The sequence below is a fragment of the Panthera tigris genome, chromosome D1 (genome assembly GCF_018350195.1).
Source record: "Panthera tigris isolate Pti1 chromosome D1, P.tigris_Pti1_mat1.1, whole genome shotgun sequence".
Lineage (NCBI taxonomy): Eukaryota > Metazoa > Chordata > Mammalia > Carnivora > Felidae > Panthera > Panthera tigris.
This window is the reverse complement of record NC_056669.1, coordinates 104912755-104925742: the sequence shown is the minus strand read 5'-3', so window position 1 is coordinate 104925742 and position 12988 is coordinate 104912755. Positions and strand designations below refer to the sequence as shown.

At 63.9% G+C, this 12988-nt stretch overlaps 1 protein-coding gene across 10 annotated transcripts in view; it reads right to left on the bottom strand.

Moving 5' to 3' along the window:
* Positions 1-12988, bottom strand: part of MYRF (myelin regulatory factor) — a 33843-nt gene that overhangs the window by 7134 nt on the left and 13721 nt on the right. For 6 of the 10 annotated variants that reach the window (XM_042958776.1, XM_042958779.1, XM_042958778.1 and 3 more), the window contains 17 exons: positions 11241-11302; positions 10027-10306; positions 8801-9051; positions 8585-8708; positions 6674-6869; positions 5414-5490; positions 5135-5245; positions 4637-4727; positions 4067-4267; positions 3630-3741; positions 3001-3110; positions 2134-2294; positions 1989-2061; positions 1637-1725; positions 1244-1312; positions 460-548; positions 148-339 (listed from right to left, as the gene is read on the bottom strand). In XM_042958776.1, coding sequence (XP_042814710.1) covers positions 148-339; positions 460-548; positions 1244-1312; positions 1637-1725; positions 1989-2061; positions 2134-2294; positions 3001-3110; positions 3630-3741; positions 4067-4267; positions 4637-4727; positions 5135-5245; positions 5414-5490; positions 6674-6869; positions 8585-8708; positions 8801-9051; positions 10027-10306; positions 11241-11302 — 2288 coding nt within the window. Of the gene's footprint in view, positions 1-147; positions 340-459; positions 549-716; positions 798-1243; positions 1313-1636; positions 1726-1988; positions 2062-2133; positions 2295-3000; positions 3111-3629; positions 3742-4066; positions 4268-4636; positions 4728-5134; positions 5246-5413; positions 5491-6673; positions 6870-8584; positions 8709-8800; positions 9052-10026; positions 10307-10339; positions 10410-10977; positions 11095-11240; positions 11303-12988 lie in introns of those variants that run through there. The other 4 variants (XM_042958785.1, XM_042958777.1, XM_042958783.1 and 1 more) reach the window with 4 other exon arrangements.

The window sequence follows — 12988 nt, the reverse complement described above, 5'->3', positions numbered from 1 at the left end:
CTGTCTCTTGGTCCCCTCAGGGAGACCCACCAGTCTTCCTCCGGAGCCTCATTCTGGGCTCCCGGACACCCTCCCTCCAATGAGTCTTTGGGGTCTTTCTCTGGACTCCCATAACACCCCCTCAACCCGAACCCAAGACAGCCATACCTGAGCGGTTGGTGGAGGGGCTGGGACTGGGGCTGAGGCCACGGCCAGGGTTAAAGCTGGAGCCAAGACTAGGGGCAGGGGTAGGGCTGGGGGTGGAGGAGGAACAGCAGATGACTGGACAAGGGCGGCTGGAGCACAGGTCCAAAGTGGGGATGACAGGACCTGGGGCTGAGCTGCTCAGGCCGGTGGTAACTGCGGAAGCCAGGGGCCGTATGAGCGAGCAGCAGGCAGCTGAGCCCCGCGCCCCCGCCGCCCCAGAACGCGGCCACCTCTCCCCCATCCCAACCCTCCGGACCCCCCACAGGCACGCACCCAGCAGCAAAGAGGGCCGTGTGCCTGGCAGCCCGGTGGTCACAGGGGACTGTCGGAGCTGAGTGGTCCCAAAGCTCTGGCTGGACCTGCTGGGGAAGGGAGGGCTGAGCTCAGAGGACAGCCTCAACAGGGAGGCCTGGGGGTTCCGGCGGAGCAGGAGGGACAGGAGGAGGTGGACAGGGATGGTGGAAAGGAGGCAGGGAGAAGGGTGGCAGGAGCCAGAGGCAGGAGGGCAGGGGCTCGGTCCAGACACGTACCATGGGCACCTGGCCTCACTCCCCCCAGGGTGCTGGGGCCGGAGCAGGGCCAGAAGACAGGAAGTGGACACAGCAAAAGAGCTAACGGGCAGCAGAGAGGAACAGGAGGGGGGGATAGGTGCAGGGGAGGAGAGAGAAAAGAAACAGTCAGAGATAGCCCAGGAGCTGAGGTGACAGTGGGCAAACAGAGCCCAAGATCCCACGGTGGCCCTCTTTCCCCCGCCCCTCCCCCCATGCCCATTCCAACCTGGGCCCCTCGATGACCTCTGACTCTCAGAGGCCCAGCTACCTAAAGGAGCACTGAACGGGCCCACGAGACACACTGGCTTCGGTAGGGACCGGGAAACGTCTGCCCCTCCTCCAGGGAGACCTTCCCAGCCACCCCAGCAAGCCTCCGGCAGGCCGAGAGCTGAAGCGCTATCCCCTTTGGAGGAGACAGCCTCCACGGCTCCTCTGACCCTGGGCTGCCCACCAAAGCCCCACCTGTCCTGGCGGCTTGGCCAGCAGCCAGGCCTCCGGGGACATACCCATCGGTTTCCACCAGGTCCTCCTCGGTGCGCAGGCTCAGCACATACAGTGTAGACATGGACACCACGCTGGGAGCCACAGAAAAAGGGCCACTGTTAGAGCTGGGGCTACTGTCCCGGCCCCTCTCTCTAGGGCAGGGTCTGTGGCCCTTGGCTCCGGGGGTTGGGCTCGCGAGTGACAGTGAACGGTGCCTGCGAGTGGGTCTCCCCAGCCCCAGGGGCACGAGACCGAATGAGGCAGCCCACTTCCTTCCCTGAGACGTCCCTCTGTCCCTCCATCCCTCCGTGAGGTCTCCTCTCCCGGCCACATCTTCCTCTTCCCCCCGGGCCCGGGCCCAAGGGACAGCTCAACTTCCCCAGCCAGCCACCCCGGGAGCCCGGGGGACAAGTCACCTGAAGGCCATGACCACCACCAGGGCAATGATGGTTCCCTGCAGGAAGCGCTGGCTGATGCAGGCCTGGTCTGGGACCACAGATGACGACTGAGGACCGAGCGTGAAAGGGGAAGAAGCAGAAGAGGCCCAGACTGAGGGAGCCCATGGTCTCACTCAGTGTGGGCTCGGCTGGACGTGGGGGTGCTAAGGTCTGCTCGTTCCTACGGGGGAGGGGGGGAGCAGCGGGAGACGAAGGAGAAACGGGGCCAGAGGGCTAGAGAGCTGGGAAGCGAGGGGAAGGGCTTGCGGTCCGAGGGCCTGGAGGAGGAGGGCCCCGGTCCCACCCGCCTCCCATCCGCGCCCATCCTCACCTTGCTGGCCACCTTGGGGGGCCTCTTCTTGTGGGGGACGCTGCCCGCCCGGCTGAACTGGCTCCCTGCATGGCTGCAGCAAGAGGGCCAGGGTCAGAGGTGCCTCTGGGAAAGGGGTCTGGCCCCCGCCTGGCCCCGCCCCCACCTGAAGGCACCCGAGCTGCCAGTGGACTTGAGGCTGTCCAGCCGCCGCAGTTTGGCCAGCTTGTGGCTCCAGCGCTCCAGCTCGTCAATGCGCGTCTCCAGGTTGTCCGTCAGCTTGCACAGCTCCTTCACGGCACCCACATTCTCCATGAAGATGCGCTCCTGCCGCGGGCGGCCGGCACGGTCAGCCCCTGGGAACCCTGGGCTACAGGGAGCGGGACCCACGGCCGCCTGGAAGTCCTCAAAGCCTCCCTGCCCAGGTCGGCCTCGGCAGCCCCCAACTCCCCGCGCCTGCCTCCAAACAGCACCCCCGCCTCTGCACCTTTGCGCCGCCATCCGGCCAGCCCTTCCCACCCCTCCCCGCCGTCTGAACCCCGTCTCTCAGAGGCTCCCACCCTCTGATGAACGTGGTATCTCAGGCTTCAGCTCCTTATTGCTCAGCCAAGGCCAAGACATAGTACTACACGCTCCTTGATGCCCGGCCTCACGCCAGGTAGTTACAAACATCACCCTCACGCTCCGCTGTGTGTTTCAGCTTCTCAATAACCACCTGGGAAGGTCTTGGCAGTGGACTATCTCTAGCCTCCTTTCAAAGGGGAGGAAAATGATCCCCAGGGAGCTTCCTCTTGCTGTGGATCGCACAACCATCGTGTCGCCAAGTCCCCAGCTGGCCCTTGAACGCTCACCCCCTTTCCCCGGGGGCGGGGGGCGGGGTGGGGTGGGCAGGGGGCTCCGGAGGCAGCATGAGAGAAGACTGGGCTGCCTGCCCCCTCTGCACTTCAGTGCCCCCAGTCTCTAAGTGGGAGATAACGCCCCAGCTGGTCCACCCACGGCCCTTGGGCTCTCTCCATCCCCCCACCCTGCAGACCTTGTTCACCACCAAGAAGTTCTCTATGGTTTTCCCATTGGCAAAGACCACGTCTCCAGTGTCCTTCACGGCCTCAGGCAGGATCTCCTTCACCTCCTGGGCGATGACACCTGGAGAGTGGGGGAGAGTGGGTACAGAACACCCACAGCGCCAATTATAACGCAAGGAGGGCCCCCAAGTTTGAAGAGGGCGAAATTCTGAGGGCTAGAGATTTGGGATCCAAGGAGCACTGGAGCAGGGGCCTCCTACGGACCAGTGTTCCGAAGGCTGCCGCTCCCTGGCTCCGGTTGTGGGGTTCCCTGGCCTGGGGGAAGGGTGGATTCCTGGGTGTAAGGCTCCCAGGGAAAGTGGGCCTGGATAGAGGCAGGATTCACCTAAGGAGCAGAGGATGCCGGGACCACCGTTCCTGGACTTCTAGTGTCCCGGGCACCCAGGGCTGAGGGGCGGGACTTCTAGAGGGCAGGATTCCTAGGCAGGGGTTCCAGGAGTCAAGGAGAGGGGTTCCTGGGAGTGGGGTTTCCAGCGGGCTGGGGCAGAGTTGCCAGAGGACAGACACAGGGGGTGGGGTTACTGCGGGCGAGGCTGCTGGTTCTGGGACCCCAGCTCCCGTCGACGTATCAGGTCCCTACCCGTCTCTGGTGCCGTGGCCTCGATGCCTGCGGTGGCTGCAAACTCAGGCTTGTATCTGTAGTGCACCAGCCGCATGCGTGAGATCCTCTTCAGCTGCTCCGTGGTGTCCACCTGCACGGGAACCGGGGCCGAGACTGAACCCCTCCCCTCCTGGGCCCGTCCGAAGTAGGCCCCGGAGCTCAAGACGGTGGGGACCCAGGGTCTGCAGTGCGGAAGGGAGACCTTGCACCAGGGTCGAGCTCCAGAAATCTAGAGCCGGCCTCCCCCATCTCCTTCCCCTGCAGCCCCGCCCTTCCATCTGGCCCCGCCCCCCCACGAGCCCCGCCCACACACCAATCCGCCCCTCGCGGCCCAGCCCTGCCCCCGGCCCCTCCCGCGGGAAACTCAGCTCTCCCCGCCGCACAGCCCCGCCCCTCGCCCACAGCCCCGCCCCCACCTCCTGCACGTGCTCCTTGGCCCGCAGGTCGGAGGGGTGCATGAGCGAGCCCATGACCTTGACATTGCCGTGCACGACCAACGCCTCGTCGGGTCGGTCCGTGTTGATGCCCACGCGGCCATGGTGGAAGACAGTGTCGGGCACCTGCGCCCGCTGCCACAGCACGTCGCTGTCACTCTCAAACTGGCCTGGGTTGGAGGCCTAGCACAAGTTGGGGTTGGATCAGTCCTAGGGGACGGGGCACCTGCAGTGCCCTGGGAAACCCTGCCGCCACCCCTCCCGCTCCAGGCAAGGGTTCTCACTCCACCATGCCCAACTTCAACCGACCCTCTCACTGTGGCACTTTTCAGTCGCTTGTGGGATCTCAGAAGGCTACCTAGGTCTTGTGTTCCTCCACGCTTGTGGCTCAGAGGGTGGGAACTCGCCCAAAGTCACACCACTAGCACCGAGTGGGATCAGCATTCTAGCTCCTGACCACCCCCCGCCCCCAGTACCCCGTATTCCTCCTGGGTGCTGTTTCTCCCAGCTCTGGGGAGGACTCTCAACCCCTTGGCTGGAGATGGCCCTCACCCTCACGATGATGCGCTCTGAGATCTGGGCAGCCAGCGTGTAGTTCTGGTTCTGTGCATGGGCCTGGAGCGCCACCACCAGCATGAAGTACCTGGGGCGCACAGGGGTTTAGAGGCACCCAAGGTCCTGCCCCACCTGCCCCTGAGCCCCAGCCACCCTTCCCAACTCTGATGTTCAGTGCTGAGGCTCCTACCACCCCTAGCGGCTCGAGGAGGGGCGGGGGCGTTCACAGCTCGTCCCACAGAAGAGGAACCTGAGTCTCCACCAGGGGGCAGACATTCCCCAGGACCCACAGCTAGGAAACCTTTGAGCTGTTTCATCCAGAAGCCGCGCTTCTGGTCTGTCTCATCCTTAAATCAGTTAGCCTTAGGTACGAGTCTCAGGTCTCTCATCTGTAAAATGGGTCAGTCTGTGGGACACTGACTACAGGGTGGTGTCCTGCTGCCCTTCCTCCTCGGAAATGGAGGGCCTGCCCAGGCAGAGGTCAAGCCCGCTCACCTCTGGTCAGGGTTAGGTTTGCCCTTCTTGCGCATGTTGTTGGCGGTGGTCTCGCTGAAGTGCAAGCGCCCCACAGTCACCTTCGTGACCTGCTCAGGAGGCAGATTGACCCTGCAGAGGCGGGGGGTTGGTATTCAGCGGGCAGGGAGGGGGACCCAGTCAAGAATGTGTAGGAGGCAGACACTGGGGGTGCCAGCCGGGCCCCCTCAGCTCCCAGCCCAGCTCCAGGGTCAGCCCTCCCAGGTCCTCCCCCCTCCCCCCACAGGGCCAGACACTCACGTGACAGGGTTAAAGGGCCGCTTGCTTCGGTCGGACTGTGACTGCTCAATGTTGATGGACTGGTTCAGGGCCTCCAGCTGGGGGAGAAAGCAGGGCCCCCGAGGCAGATCAGGGCGAGGGGACCCCCTGGTTCTGCTGCCTGGTTCTGCTTCCCTTTACCCACTCGGCCCAGGCCTGGCCCAGCTGGACCTCCCCGGGAAGAGGGGCGGCCCTCTCTTCCACGAGGGCACAGATAGTCCCATCACTCCCCCACCTCTGCACACACCCACCCACACACGTATTCCACAGAAACACTCACAGCCCCCACGTCCACACCCGCGCACGCCCCGACCTCCTCGTACATATCCCAAGCGGGCCTCCATCAACACACACACACACACACACACACACACACACACGCACACACACACACACACAAACCCGCTCACTCCCCAGACCCTCTCCCACACTCACATCCAGTCCCCTTAACCCTTCTGTGAGCACTGGCTGAGCCAGGCCAAGGAGCCGGCTGGGCTCCCAGCACTGAAGGGAACACACCCAGCCGTCCCCCCAGGATGCGCAAGGGCTCCAAATCAACCCCTCCTGGGGGGTGCTGGAGGGGACTCAGGGCAAGTGTCCCCGGGGACCAGGGACCCCAGCAGAGTGACCAGGGAGGCCAAGGAACGGCCTGCCAGGAGAGGAGGGATGGACTGCTTCCGGAAAGCAGGTGCTATGAACAGGCCCAGATGGTCTGGGGCACAGCAAACGGCAGGGCAGGAATGAAAGGCTGGATCCCAAAGGCCTTTGTGGGCTAAGCTTAGAAGTCATGGCTCTTTGCTGGGAGGGCACCAGGGGTCTCGGGGGAGCATGAGCTGAGCGCCAGAGTAGAAGCCGCTGTGGACGTTCAGAGAAGCGGCAGGGGACGGAGGGGGCATGTGGTCTGGTCCAGGGGGAGGCGGAGGGGAGACGTGAGAGGAGGGACCAAGGCGGGCAATGCCCTAGGAGAACAGCCAGGCCTGGTGCGTGAGCCTAGAGCGAGGGGTGAGTTGGCAGGGACTCCATTTGGGGGTGGGGAGCTAAGGCAGCCGACAGAGGAGTCAGGAGAAGCGTCTCTGCTGGGGGTGCAGACTTGGGGTCACAGGGTAGAGAAGGAATTAGGAAGCTTGAGGAGGCTGACGGGGCACAGGGACACTCACTTTGCCTTGGGGTCTCTCAGGCTCCCCCCGGCATTCCTGACTCGCCTCTGCTCCCCTCCCCTCCTGGCTGAGCCCCCAAACCTGCCTTCACTCCGTGCAGTTTCAGGTAGAAGCAGTCAAGGGGCTTGAGGCCTTCGGGCGTCTTGACGTACTTGGGCTCCCCCAGCATGCCGATATAGACTGTCACCTGAAAGTGGTTCTTCTTCTGGCACACGAAGGCGTCGTCGCCCACCGAAAAGTTGAAGCCCTTGTCAGCGTCCACGCGGTAGGTGAGCATGGGCCTGGGGGCAGAGGAAGGGACTCACTGGAGCCGCCGCCCCCCCCCCCCCCCACCAAAGCTGGGCCTGGAATGTTCCTCCTACACGCCTGCATTCCAAAGCAGCTTCCTATCTGGTACCCCCGATCCTCAAACGACTCAGGCGGCTGCCCCCCACTTCTCAGAAATGGAAACTGAGTCCCCAGAAGGATTTTGAGCTCAGGTCTGCCTCGGCCAATATTCTTTCCTCTACAAGGCTGGGACCAGCCCACCCTGGTGACGGGGGAGGCAGGGCAAGACCCCTGGGGCCCACCGCCCAGGCGTGAACTCCTGAGGAGGGGGCGCCTCATCACGCTTGGCTCCTTCCCAGAATGCTGCCTGAAGCCCCCTCCCTCACGGGAGATGGGGTGAGAGAGGGTGCGTCTGCAGAGCCTCACTGGCCTGACAGCTGGTTGCCATGGAAACGGTGGAACCAGGCGCCGGCTCTGAGCGCTGGCCCGGCCCCTGCCCACTGGCTTGCTCAAGCCCCCAAAGTCCTCATTCTGACTCTTCCCTCTGCCCAAGTGGGGAGAGGGGCACTCTGGGCGGCCGGGACTCGGCCTCGGTTTACCCGTCTGTTGCTGGGGAAGTATTCCAAGTAAGGATCCTTTGGGGGACCTCTAGGTGGCAGGAAAGGGGGGCAACCGTTGGCCCGTCCTTACCCAGGTCCCCAGGCACAAGCAGTACCCTCCCCAGCTCCCCCGGTGCCTGGGGCCTGCCTGGAGGAGGATGGGAGAAGAGAACGCTTCCAAACTTGGGGGAAGAGTCTGGCTAACTTCTACGGGAAGGCCTGGGGCTCCACCCACCTGCCTGCCCCAGGAGAATACCCCGGAAGTACACGGGCCACTCTGGGGGCCTCAGCTGCCAGCTTCCTGGCCTTAAGGCCTGGAGTGGCAGGGCTGGCCCAGAAAGCATGGTGGTAAGAGTGGGGGGTCCTCACCAGGCCATAAGGGCGGGATCCCTAAAGACGTCTCCCCCAGCCCTGGCAGGGCCTCAAGGGGTACTTCAGCCACTACAGCAGCTGGACCACCGCCCCCCACTCCCCAGCCCTGAGGGCTTCTGGCTAAGAATCCCACATGGCCTGGGGTACCCGACTCGGGGAGACTGGTCTGTTCCACCCTGCCCAGGCCTGGCAATGTCGCGGGGACTTGGTGAGCGACGCTCTCACCTCCACGGAACTTCGACAAGAGTGAGGGGGGTGGACCCAGAGTGCTCCTGGCCTGGTCCCAGGAAGTTGAATCCACATGGGTGGGTGCTGAGGGAAAGCTAGGAACGCCCGGACAGCCCGTCCTCCCCCACCCCCTCATCCCCCCCCCCCCTGCCAGGGAGGGGGCTGCTGGAAGGGCCCGGCCAACACAGCTTCCTGCTACCTTCCTGGAATGCAGGAGTGGAGGAGGCGGACGAGAGGAGGAGCCAGAGAACACCCATCCACCCACGTCTCCCTGCCTGGGCTCCCACCGGCCCCTCCCTGGTGGACACCACCTTCTGAAGGAGGCCTTGGGCTGGCCCAGAAGTCCGGAACCCCGAGTTCCAGTCCCGGCTCTGCCCTGAGCCTGCTTTTCCACTGTAAACCGGGACCACCTGGTACCCAGTGTGCTCCCAAGCCCCGCTCTAGGACCGTGATGCCAGGGCGGGGGGCGGGGGGCGGGGTCCCCGGATACGGTGACCGGGAGGGGTGGGGGCGGGGCACAGGTCACTCACAGCTCCTTGTAGTTTGCGTCGTACAGCGTTGCCCACTTGTTCTGCTGATGTGGTTGCCACTTGATGGATTGGTAGTTGGGATCCAGGTAGGAGCCACTAAGGCTGTCATTGTCCTGCAGGAGACCTGGAGGGAGGGAGCGCCCATGTGGGCCCTGCGCCCCACTCCCCAGCTTCAAGGGTTGGCTCCCTGTGAGGTCCAGCAGGCCAGGCACGTACCTGGTGAGGGTGCACCCGGTGGGTGCCAAGGTGGCGTCTGGACCCGGGCGATGCTGAGGGGCAAGGAGCCGGGGCCGGGGGAGAGTGGGCCCTGGGGAGGCCAGGGTGGGGAAGGGGCTCGAGCTGGGTGCGGGGGCAGGGTCGTCGCGGTCCCGGGCTCCTGTTTGATCATTCCATTCAGCATCTGGGCATTAAGGGTGTTGGGAGGTGATTCGGAGTGCTTCCTCTTCTTGGAGGGGTGTGTGGGGAGCCTGGGGGCGACACGGGTGCAGGTCTCGGGGGGCTGGCTCTTCCTGAGCCCCCTCCCACTAGGCAATAGTCTTCTTCCCCTCTTCAACCTGTTTCAGCAGGATTTACCTAATCCAGAGGACACCTCCTCCAGGAAGCCCCTGGGCTTTACCTTCTCACTGCCGCCCCCCCATCACTCTGTGTTGTCATTCTCTATTTCTGTCACTCCTCTCTTCTCCTGAGATTACAGAATTCAAGGAGGGCAGAGGCCACACCTGACTTGTCGGTGTGTCCCCATCATGCCCGGCGATAGGCCTGGTGCACAGCATCCTCAGAATCGTTTGTGGAATGAACAAGTCGGTCCCTTCCCTGTGGTGTCACTCTCAGTGCCACTCTTCATAGTTGGGGGCTCCACAGAGAGCAGCCTCCATGGTCAGAAACAAGCCACAGAAGGCATGGGCCACGAAGGGTGGGAAGGAGAGTTTCTTGGGGAGGAGGCTGTGGAATCTTGGCTTGAACGAAACCTTTCACGACATCTCAATGTGTAAGATAAATAGATAAAAAGATAATTCTGCTGGTTGGAGTCAGAATGGGGTGCTTGGGTCTATGGCTCACCCTTCCGCAGGAGGCCCAGGACTCCACGATCGGGTTAGAAAGTCCCTGGTGTCTGGGTAAGGATACAGCCTGAGGTTCAAGTCCTGACTCTGCCCCTTCCTAGTTTCACGACCTGGGCAAGCGTTTCCTCCCCTGGGAGCCCCAGTTTACCTATCTGGGCAATGGGGGTGGCCATGCTCACCAAATAAGGTAGTCGTAGGCGCTTGGCCGTGGCTATAAATCTCCAGCAGGTTTCTGGGCACATATGCATACGTGTGCTGACCCTCATCTCCTGGGGTCAGAGCCTTCTGCCTTCCTGGTTCGTCCCTGTCCGTACCTCCATCTCTGTCCTGCCTTCTGCTGCCCTGAACCCCGACCCCCAAGCCCACCTGCCCGAGTCTTACTCAGCTCCGTGCTGATTCAACAGCTGGTGTAGCATCTGGGACTGCTGTGTGTGGTGGAGATCCGTGGGCACCAGCCCCTGCCCCATGGCAGCGTAGGGGGGCATCGGGGGCTCGGCCTTCATATACAGGTCCCGCTGCAGGACAGGGTAGTGAGGCGGGGGTGGCGGGGGCGGCGGAGGGCCTGGTAGGTGGGCTGGAGGTGGAGGTGGGTGCTCCAGGCGGGAGGGCACTCCCACGTGGCACAGGGACTCAGGGGTAATGGTGCGCAGGAGATGGGGGTCTGCAGGAGAGATGGGGGGCATCAGAGACCTACCTACATCACGCAGGTTCCCGGGCACCAGCTCTCCCCCCACCGGCAGGGTCTCCTGATTCCCACCTTCTCCTGAACCAAGCCCCGGGGCTGCCCTCCCACCAGCCCCACGTGGGAGGAGGGCTGGGCAGCCTAGAGGCTGGCCACTAGAGGCCTGGGCAGGGAGACAAGACCCTGTCCAGGGGGCGGGCTGCTTCCCCCCCGCCCCCCCCCGGTCCTAATGGGGTCCTGCCCCCAGACCAGGCTGCCCTCCCTGGGGAGGGCCTACATCCCAAGGTGCTCCCCCAGCCCCCTCTCGGGCCTCATCTTCCTCCGGGCCTCCGGGAGAAGTCTCTCGGGACCCCCAACACAGTCCTGCGGCAGCCCTCCTCCACCGGGAAGCCCCTCCAGCGGGCTCCCAGGGGCCAGCCCCCCAGCTCCCTTTGTTCCCCAGGAGGCATTCCAGAAATGTTTCTGGTAAGATAAACAGAACTCTTGACCCCTCTCTGGGCTGTGGGGAGAAGGCTGCCCGCGCTCCTTCTGTTCTTGGCCACCTGGGGGCCGCTGCACCCCTGGCACCCCCCCAGGGGGAGGTGGGCCCTGCGGGCCGGCGACGCCTGTACTCAGGCTGCACCCACAGCCTTCCCCAGCCGTCCACTTACCGCCGAAGGGCGCGTCCATGATGGCGCAGGCGGGCAGGCGGGTGGCATCACCGGCAGGGACACTTGCTCAGAGGCAGGGCCAGGCTCCCCACCCGCCCGTGGGGAAACAATAGCCAGCGCCGGGGAGTATTTGACCAGCGATAATCTGGGCCTGTTGGGCGGCCGCTGGCCCCCTCCCTCCCTCGCTCCCTCCCTCCCCGATAAGGCCGCCCCAACCACTTGCCCAAACCCCAGAGGGGGAGGGCGGTGCCCGCTGGACTCACCATTCACCTGCTGGGGGGAGTAGGCCTCGGAGCCCGAGTCTGGGGGAGAGTCCGGCAGTGTGCTGCAGGAGCAGGAGGAAGGGGCTGCTGGGCGGGCAGCACTTCGGTGGGGCAGGGTCCCAGAGGCCCTAGAGCCTGGAGGCACTGGGGTCTCCTCGCTCCTGCCCTCAGGGGAATTTCTCTGCACCAGCCACCTTGCCTTGCCAGGCAGGGCCTGGGGCTGAACTCAGGCAGCGGGTCTTGGGCTCCTCCCACCCGGCGTCCCCTCAGACCTACTGGGCACTTGGGGACCAGGAGCCAAGGTCCCCGGTGATGGCACAGGGATTCAAGGACTCCTCCCAGATGCAGAGGCCAGGCTGGCTCCTCCTTCCCACACCCGCTGAAGCCCCACTTTCCAGAAACTCTGAGGGGCTCCAGGGGGCTAAGCCCGGAGAGATTCAGTGGGGGTCACCATGGGCAGGTGTGGGCCAGGCAGGGAGCCAGCTCCGCCAGGCCTGGGTTTATTTTTCTCTTGCAGGTTCTGTTTTATCAGCGGCTCAGGCAAAAGGAACAAACTCAGGCCTGAGAGACCAACATGTCCTGCGCGAGCCCTGCACTCGCCCGCTGAGGGGAGGCTGCGGCCAAGCAGGGATCCTGCTCTTTGGCCGTCCTGGTCCCCGCATCTGGAAAGACTGCCCACCACTGGGCCCAGGCAGCTGCCTTGAGGCAGCGAGCCCTCATGGCCACAGCCCCGGGCTGATTCTAGAGTCCTCAGGCTCCCCTGAACGAGCCACCCACCCAACCCCTCAGGCTAGGCGAGGATGACCCAAAAGGCCACAGGGGCTGAATTCTCGGTAGCCCTCAAGGCCACTAGGGCTGACTGGGGTCTCTGCCCTGCGACCCCCATCTCCTGCCTGCTCTCTGTACTCCCCTGACCGTGGCCCCCGGTCTCTCTAGTGTGTAAAAGGTCTCTGACACCCTCTGGTCCCTGCAGTGAAACGCCCCAAGTCCATGGGACCTTGTATTCTTCCCTCATAACTCTTCGTGGTGCTCATGAGTCCTCGATTTGATGATTTATTGATTAACAACCCTCTCTCCAATCAGGCCGCGGGATCTACTACAGGAGGGACGTGTTTGTCTTGTCTGGCACCTAGAACAGGGCCCAGAAGGGGCAGGGGCAGGGAGAAGCCCTGGGTCCCTCCCTGGAGCAGCCCGGGCCACATGGTCTCTGTGCAGCTCTGGGCGAGCCCTTTCTCTCCCGGGACGAAGGGCCCCGGTGTGCCATTCGCATCCAGCTGAGGGGGAACAGATCTTTACCGCCAGGCGAGCTGGTTTGGGGGTCCCCCAGGAGCTGGTGCCTGGAGAGGGTTGATAAGCTTCCACAAACAGAGCCACAGGGCACAGCGGCAGGCACCCAGCAGGTGCTTATTACGCGTTAGTTCCCTTTCCTAGTCTTTGCCCTTCAGGGTCTGGGCGTCGGGACAGGTTCGCGGCAGATGTCTGCCCTGCTGTGGCAAAAGCTAACCCCAAACACAGCAGCTCGCCTCCACTGCCTCCCTCAGCAAGCCAGGAGAGCTTCGGTCCCCGCCCCCCCCCCCCCCCCCCCCCCACCAGGCACGTCCCCGTGCTTCCTCCCCGTATCTCCACAGTCCTGGAGGGGAAAGCATTTTCAATTCAGCAAAGACACTGAGGCCCTGACCGAGGCTGTGGGTCACCCAGCCAGAGCCTGGAAACGGTGGGGCTGAAGGAAGAGCCAGGCTGTGTGAATG